Source organism: Chenopodium album, chromosome 17 (genome assembly GCF_948465745.1).
Source record: "Chenopodium album chromosome 17, dcCheAlbu1.1, whole genome shotgun sequence".
Lineage (NCBI taxonomy): Eukaryota > Viridiplantae > Streptophyta > Magnoliopsida > Caryophyllales > Amaranthaceae > Chenopodium > Chenopodium album.
The window spans coordinates 41,202,265-41,211,265 of record NC_137850.1 but is presented as its reverse complement, the minus strand read 5'-3'; the positions used below and the strand labels follow the sequence as shown (position 1 = coordinate 41,211,265).

Genomic DNA, 9,001 nt, shown 5'->3' with positions numbered 1-9,001 from the left:
CCAAAGATAATTTTCATTTTATTTGGGTGCAAGAGGGGTTAGGTCCCAAAAGAAAATTAACCATTAAGAAAAACTAAGGGAATTATACGTGTCATTGTCATACCTATTACGGAGTATATCTTCATGCATAATACTACCTAAAGATAAATGAGTATTGAATCAACTTTTAGATATGCTGTTTTGGGATAATATTTAGTTTGCTAGCCAAAATAATTATTTTCATAGAAGTTGTATTTTCTTTATAAAAAAAGTCAAATGTTGGGTAACTATTGCGAAAAAAACTCTTTATATAAAATGAGTGTATACTGTATAATCCCTTTGACAACATATTATAAACAATGCTCATATAAGGCCATGCTTAGTTCACCTTATTTATTTATGAGATTAGAAAAAAATAAGTTTTGACACTCTTTGTCATTTTACACGTAGCTGTTTATCGTTAAATATTTTTAATTTTATAATTAAAAAAATTATGAAAATTACATATTACTCCACTTGATATCATACCCATAATGCCACAATTACATACTCGTGCTGTCGTACTTCATAGTACTCCACTTATGTACTCCGTATTATATACATAATGTTAAATTTTAGTCAAATCAAATTACAATACATCAAATTAGATAAGTAAAAATAACGCTGTATCTCTTAAATCTTAAAATAAAAAAAGGAATAAAAAATCAGGAAAAACTTACGCATAATCACCTGGTGATTAAATCTAACCCTCCCGCGTTCCGCCTTCTCAAAATTTCGAAACTTCCCCAAAAATATGGTGTCACTCTGCTAGGGTTCACCTGAAGAGAGAGAAAGAGACAGTTCGTCGATTTCATCCCCAAATTCTTCAGAATTCAACTTCAATCACCCTAAATTCGAACCCTAACTGAAGAATTCAACGCAGATTAAGCGCGCAAATTATGGGAGTAAGTAGTGAAACTGAGGGTTTCGAATTAGTCGACCCACTCGTCGACAAATCCAGTTTATCTCTCTTCCCTCGCAGCTTCAATTCTTCTTCATTATCATCTTCTGCCACAATTTCAAACCCTAATTTCTCCATTTTCGACGCTTTGGACGCTCATCTTAAAGCTAGAGTAAGCTACTCAACTCAATGTCTTCAATTTGATAATTTATTGTTATTGGGTTTGGATCTGAATGCCAAGTTGCCAATTGTAATTCTAATTTGGTGATTATCAATAGTTTTGTATGGTTGATGATTGTGATTTTTTTTTGTTTGGGAGATTTAGTTTTTAGGGTTTGATTTGGCTGCATTTTTGGTTTCAAAGAATTAGAGGGAATTATAATTAATAGAAGCTTGAAATGCCGGAAATTTGTTGGATTGTTTGAATTTTCTTGTAATAGTGAGGTTTTTTATGCTAAGAGATGAACGTTAACGGGTTGTCTGAGAACAATTTTAGTTATTACAGATCTTCTCTTTTGGAAGTTTAACAAGGTGGATGAAGATTATTATGACTTGAATATAGATTAATGTATATAAATTGGGAGGTTTTGTGGACTTGAGTAGTATTGGATTCTGATTTTGAGTTTTCAAGCACTACTTATGGACTGGTATCGCACGATGAGCTGGTGGCGCTTTAGTCAGGGAATTGGGTGCGTGAAGAGGAATGTTTCCGACAATAAAATCAATTGAACAGTTAGGATTTTGAGTTGGCATGGCACTTTTGTTAGGTTTTTGACTGGATATGTTATGGCGTTGTTTGGATTAGATTAGACCTATTATCTGTCGACTTCAAAATGACCTATTTGTTTCATTGTAAGGCCATCATATTGAAAGATTTGAAACTAGTTACTGCTTATCGCAGTGACCTTGCATGGGTTGAAATTTTGTGCAGTTGTTCAAAAATTTCAGTATCAATGGTCTGGATGGTGAAAGTCATGAAAATTTAAAAATGACTGCAAGTTTTTAGAAAAACAAGGAACTAGAGTAGTTGACAATGTCATCAAATAGTTTTTCCCTCGTTTCCTGCTCTGCTCTGTCTCTCTCTTTTACTTATCTTATTATTTTAAATTATATAGATTTCATAATATCTCGCTTTTATGGTATGAAATTGTAAGATGAAGAGGTATAGTGCTCTTTATCTTCTGCTATTTCCAACTATTGACTTGGACAAATAAGATTATCTGCTGCCATAGAAGGGAATGGTATGCTTCAGCACATCTATATTGTAGATGTATGGACGTATTATGTTTAGAAGGGAAGGCTCTGGATTAACTATTATGAACCCTCCAGATTGGATGGAGGGCTGACTTAAGAATCTGTATTCCTTATAATTTTATTATCACTGATGAGTAGTTTGGTACAAGCTGAAAAAGTTATTATATCGATGTTGCTTTGCTTTCAGGTATTAAGTAGTCCTGACAAGCTGTTAAAGCAAACAAAGACCATACTAGAAGAAAATGTTCTCACGGAAAAACAAAAAGTTCCTCGAGAGAGAAGACCTGCTCTAGGACTTAAGCGGGGCAAGTTTTCTGCAAAACCTATTCCAAGGTGATGAAGTAAATGCATTTAACTTCCTTTTAGGCAGCTGTGATCCCCTCCCTCCCCCCTCTATTGCCTCAAGATAATTCAAGTCTGTAACAGTGGCGGACCCAGCCTTGGTCCTGCTGGGTCACGTGACCTAGAGAAAAAAAAAAAAAAAAAAACTTCTTAATTTTGTAAGAAAAGGGCACCCATAAGAAAATAAGATATTAAAATAATTTTTGGATATAACCTAACAATGCAAACTTATAGCATAGTGTTTGGAGTGGTTAAGACAAAGCCCAATAAGCAAGTGCACATGTCTTGAGTTCGAGCATTGCTGCTTGCATTTTTTTGTATTCCTTATATCTTTTTGTTTCCTTTTTTGTTTCTTTTTTTCCCCCCCTTCCTATGGTTACGTGATTTATTGATTTTCATGTGATTATTGAATTTTTTTTTTCTTTTTTCATTTAATTCATTGTAGCAGCATTAGCTAGTATTTTTTTTTTGGTTTTTCCTTTTTAAATGATTATGAACTTATGATTATTTGATTATCATGTGATTAATTTGATTATTATGTGATTAATTTGATTATCCTTCAATGTTGTTTTGTTTTGTGTTGTTAAGACATTACATTAAGTGGTTTTTCTTTTAATTTGTGTTGTATATATTATGTTTGTATAATTAAATTGGATATTTTTATTTTTGTAAAATAAAATATTAACTTGGGTGTAGAATGGGCAAGTTGCAAAAAGATTGAATTAATCTATTTTTGACAATATTGGATTGTTTAATTAAATTGAAATTGTGACTTAATTTTCATAAAAAACGTGTGATATAACAAGTTTCTTTAGTCCCAATATGCATCCTCCTCCACAAAATCATCCTCTATCACCAAATCCATCCACCTCCTGAACCGATAGGTATGCGGTCGATGGGTGATGATCGATAGGTGACAGTGACCCAGCACCCTAAAAATCCCGGATCTGCCACTGGTCTGTAATGCAATTAGTGATTTGTAATAAGTTGTACTGTGGGATGTACTCTGGTTAATATTGTCTTTTGTACTGCAGTCAGCCTGCTGCGACTTTGGATTTTAGCATAGACGTTGATAAACTGAGTGATCCAGGGGAATATTTCGCAGCGTTTGAAAGGATGGAAAGTAAGCTGCTGTTTTCAATTGACATTAATTTAAGTTCTCAATTGCATAAAATTTTCAGTTCATAGTGCATTCTATTGCTGAATGAATTATAGATGCCAAAAAGGAAGTGCAAAGACTAAATGGCGAGCCACTCTTGGACTTGGATCAAAATCGTATATCCTCGGCTCCTAGTCGTCGCCGGCCTGGCCTTTTGGGGTTAGAACTTCTGTTCTTTTCTTGTATGTGCTTACGTGAACTTATGTATCAATGCAATATGGGATGTGTGAATGCAACTATATTTGTCTGTTACAGGAGGTCAGCCACCTATGCAAATCGTTTTCGCTCTTCAATTTCAGTTGCTGAGGTTGATGAGACCCTTTTGCCTGCTCAAGAAACATTTGATAATGATATACGAAGCCCTGCTCACAATGATGTCGTTCCAGATGCTAAAGTTATCAATAATTCACCAAGTGTGAGAGAGCCTGGTGGGTGTTGTTGTTAAGTTGTTATGAAACTGTTCAATGCTGCTTTGAGATTTATGATTATTTCATTGTTATTTCTAACTAGGATGATGAATAATCTCTTGTCATTTCTACAGAATCCAAGTCTACGACAATTAGCAAAGTCAGTAAGCTTGATGAGCTATTGTCTTCTAATTATGAAGGATTATATAAGGATGAAGTAGAGAATGTTCTCCGAGACAAATTACAGATAAAAAATGTAGATATTGGTAAAGCTTTCTTTCCCGACTGGCGTGTTCAGCTGCGTGAATCTTTGGCATCAAGCTCAGCTTTGCAAAAGAAGAATGATATAGTAGCTCATCTATCTGGTAAGAGTAAAGCTGCCAGAATTGGTGACCAAGTATCTCCTGCAAAATCCAGAAGTCCATTGGCGTCTATCTCATTGTTGAACAGACACATTGCTAGACGTAGTCCATCAATGGACCAATTTTCACCCCTTCATATTGATTTATCACCAGCCGAGGCTACAGATCGTACTAGTGAACCAGATATCAGGGTCGATCAGGCTGGCCAATCTGATGAGGTTGATGCTAGGGAGAACTCGCATGAATTTAGGAGGTCTACAGCTCATGAAGAAGAAAGCAATGCAGTTTCTGGTGATGATACTTTTGTCTCTGTAGCAAAGGATGTAGATCCCATTAGCGAACCTAAAGAAAAAGAGGATGTTGTTGGGAAATGTGATCCAATTAGTAATAGGACTGATTCATGTGAATTTGGAAGGTCTCCAGTGCATGTAGAAAAAAACATAGCGGGTTCTGATGAGGATAGACCTGCATCGACGTCTAATGATGTAGGTCCAACTAGTGAGCCCGAAAGACACGAGGATGAGGTTAGTCTCACTTGGGAGCCTGATGATTTGTTTGATAAGTCTTTTAAGCTCATATAAGTTAGAAATTTGATTTGGAACACTTTATTAACAAGCAGGTGGATGCAACCCTGTTACCTGTACAACAACTCAACTTCGAGGACCTTGATAAGGAGAAATCTAGCTCTTATGGAGGTAACTAAATATTGGAATCATGTAATGCATGATGCATATATTCATTAGCTTTTGTTTGTATAGCATAAGTTTTTATTTGTGTCTTTGTGTGCACTGGATGACATTGGGAGTGCAATGTGGAGTATGTATTTCATCCTTTCATGTGATTGGTTGTCTAATTGTGCACTGGATGACTTTGGGAGGGCAAATCGGGAAGGTGGAGGATGTGTTTCATACTTTTCTGGGATGGAGGGAGTAAATTGCATGGATTGATTCCTCTTTATATATGTTTATGAAAAGATGCTATTTGCAAAATGCTGACAAGTATCTAGCCAGCTTGAGACTTGTAGGCTTGTAGCTTCATTGTCTTACTCTGAAGTCTGAACTGATGTACTTTCCACTAATGAGGCTTGTGACCTGATATCAGTGTATAGCAGTAGTGATCTGATGTGTGTATAGCTAAAGTTGCTTTGGTGCCAATAGTTACTGATCTTGACTGAGATCTGATTCCCAACAGTCAGAATGTATGCTTGAATCTTGCAAAAATGCTAGCTCTTTTCTGTTCAAGGTGGTTTTGTATTCATATTGGAACAAGTCTAGCTGCCTTTTTTTATTTTTATATGATGTCTCTTCCCTTTATTGGGAATAATTTGAGGAAGCTGGTGATTATTGGTTTAGAAATTGCTTGAATCTTGAAAGACCTTTAAATGCATAGGACTTGAATGAATCTTTGAAAGAGTTAAAACTATATAATGCCTACAAAGACAACTTGTGTAGTACTTCTTGTGCGGATCAGTCAGACTTTCATCCTTAGTGACATTTCTGAACAACTTGTTTTTGTGATGCCCTTGATAAATGATGTCCATAGCAAAGGTTTATTCATTTATTACGAAGTACTATTTTGTCATTGAAAAATGTCATTGTTACATTAGAAGAGTGATGTACTAATGAAGCTTCCATCCATTATCTTTACATGCTTTCTGGGTTTATAGTGTAAAATTGCTTACATTTTTGTCAATTTTTTTTTATTTTTATTTATTTATTTATTTATAATTTTTTTTTGGCCTTCTTCCTCCATGTATTGTGCTGCTCTATGGTGAACATGCTAAGAAAAGTTTGTTTCAGATTCTGGGTCATAACTTTAGGCTTTCACATTTTCTTTCTTATTTTCTGATGAGCAAACTAAATTGTGGCAGTTGAAAAAGGTGGGACTGGTGAACCATTAAATACAGAGAACATTGCTGTGGAAGAGCCTACTGAGGTAGCTGTTACTTTTACTTTTTATTTATTTATTTATTTTAATTGTGAGCTACTTCGTACAAAGTACGAACTAGAAGGGCTATTTAGAATTCTGAATTTCAGCTCCATGTACATGAATCATGATATAGTGGAGGGTGCAAGCCACTCATGACTGATAATTAAACCCTTGCAGCTCAACGATTCGTTATAATAGGATCTCTAACACTGATCACTGCCAACTTGCACTGGCAGTATTAGCAGCTTTTACCTATGAAAATGGCAGTGCATATGGCCTCTTGCCAAATCTTTACCGAATATACTGAATCATTGAACACAGATCAGTACTGGACTACTGGCCTGATAGATGCTTTGAACAATGACCCCTCATCCCTCTTTAGTTTTCCATTCCTTTTTTTCTTACAAATAAAAATGCAGACAACCAGTTCATCAAACTGTTAAATAGCTATTTGCTTTCTACTGTGAAATACTGAAATATTTGTTAGTGTTGCTGAGGAGTCTTCATTAGCTCTTCCACATGTATGATAGGTAATATTTTGTGTTTCTGTTGTTTGCTGCATTTCTTTGTTTGTTGGTGGCGGTCTATAAAATAATTAAACACCCAAAGTACCTAAATCAGTTGGATCACCTCTTATCCATTGCTGTTCTGTTGTAAGGAAATGTACTTTACCTCTTGAAATGCAGGCTTCTGCCAGATCCTGGAGGTCATTTTTTGCTTCTAATTATTTTTTTTCTTCATTTGACTCTCTACTGGGGGTCTTCAATGTGTGATTATGTGCCTACTGGCCTGTCCCATTAATGGCAGTTATATAATACTTCTGCTCATTGAGGATTTTTTCAGCTTTTGCTTGTGAGTTTGTATTTCATCCTTTCATGTGACCATATTGCTCTAGTGGTTTCCTAATTTATCTTCTTTGTATAACAGGAAACTGTGAGATCCTCCAAGAGGAGATTAAAGGAGAAGGAGATATCAGAGGTACCATCTGAAGCAGTTGTTGCTGAGGGAACAGTGAAGAAAGGACAGCAAGCAAAAACAAAATCAACTCAATCGGAGGCGTCTATTTCTGGAGAAGCTAGGAATAAAAGAAGAAAAGTGGAAGGTGCTCGCCCAGGACTCAGAAAAGGGACCAAGGAGCTTCGTAGAACAAGCTTATACTGTATGTACTTGTGCCTCATCAATAATTGTTTGTTGCTATTGAATTTGTTGAATTGCCATTCGCACTGGTTTTTATGTCTCATTTGTGTTTATTCTCTTTGCAGATGCTGGTACGATTTTGGAGGCTGGAGTTAGGCGTAGTACAAGGATAAGAATGAGACCATTAGAGTACTGGAGAGGTGAACGGTTTTTGTATGGACGTGTTCATGAAAGTAAGTTTCCGTTTTCACCAAATGATAAATCAAGTTCATCAAAATGGCATATTTTCTTGCTTCGCAAATAGTTCTACCGTAAGTTGGGTTGAAACTCATTGACATAGAAATGTTAAAAGGAGTTTTTTGAAATTTTACAGTTTTTTTTTCTCTCACCAAGTGAAGATCCAGAATCCTATGCTGACTGCTGAGCTTTGTTTCTCATTTATGATGTCAACTTTATAAGTATTGTTATATAGCCTGATTGTTCACGTTTGATCAGAGTTCCTGTCTGGTCTCAGTCCTATTTTTGCAGATACATTCTAATTATATCCGCACATTATAGACATTCGTCTATAAAAATCTTGTCTAATTCCCGAACTGGTTTTCAGGTCTAGTAACTGTGATCGGAGTGAAGTATGCCTCTCCATCAAAGAATGCAGAAGGACCTGAAGTCAAGGTGAAGTCTTTTGTTTCCGATGAATACAAAGATCTGGTTGAGCTGGCCTCCTTACACTGAAGTAGCCAGAAAATGCTGGAGTTGTATTATTTGTAATGTAATTTACGAACTTCAGTTTATTTTATCTCCAATGAAGATGACAGTTGGCTTTCATTCGACTCTCTTTAATCTTCGCAACTCTTAATAAAGATGGCTGATACTCCTGTGGACTTAACTGTAACCTAGAGAAAATCGCAGGAAGAAAGTATGAAATTTGGCGTGGGAAGTGATTGTCGTGAGGAAATGGGTGTAATTTACTTAAATGAAACAATTGGTAAGTTAATAATACAGATAAAAATGAATCAAACAAGGTGAAAATATAAAAAAGATTCTCGCATCCTCCAGAGGCATTAACTATTTTTCCACGCTTGTCTATAGTCATTGTGAAGTTTTCTTTTATATTTTCAATCTTTTCATGAATAAGTTATCTATTGATCAAAATATGCTTTCTTTGCTTGTCTAATCTATCAAGGTAAACCTAAATTATGTTATAGCGCATGTTTATATATGATTTTATCTTTTATTATCGATTGTTAAGGGCCTATTCAATTCAGCTTATTCACTCATTTCAGTTCAAATAAGTTAAGATAAGTTCAGTTAAAGGAAAAATAAGTTTAGATAAGTTATGTTAAGAAAAAAATAAGTTCTGATAAGGGTTATTGGGTTACTCAAGTTCAACTTTTTATGCTTGTCGTGTATAATTTTAATTGTTAATATCTCTAATTACCAATATAAACATTTGATATTAAAATAGTATTAATTGAGACAAATCTAATAAGAT

At 35.1% G+C, this 9,001-nt stretch overlaps 1 protein-coding gene across 2 annotated transcripts; it reads left to right on the top strand.

Annotated features, from left to right (window-relative positions):
* Positions 1–717: 717 nt before the first annotated feature.
* On the top strand, positions 718–8,401 carry LOC145587990 (centromere protein C-like). Of its 2 annotated transcripts, XM_081644629.1 has the most exons (11): positions 718–1,091; positions 2,361–2,506; positions 3,550–3,638; positions 3,731–3,833; positions 3,930–4,102; positions 4,216–4,967; positions 5,063–5,138; positions 6,314–6,378; positions 7,300–7,531; positions 7,635–7,742; positions 8,114–8,401. In XM_081644629.1, exons 1-11 carry the CDS (start codon positions 918–920, stop codon positions 8,239–8,241), a joined length of 2,046 nt encoding a protein of 681 aa, XP_081500755.1. In that variant the 5' UTR covers positions 718–917; the 3' UTR covers positions 8,242–8,401. The 2 variants fall into 2 exon arrangements, with proteins under 2 accessions (XP_081500755.1, XP_081500757.1); XM_081644631.1 differs by lacking the exon at positions 718–1,091 and having other exon boundaries at positions 2,395–2,506; positions 3,554–3,638.
* The last annotated feature ends 600 nt before the right edge of the window (positions 8,402–9,001 follow it).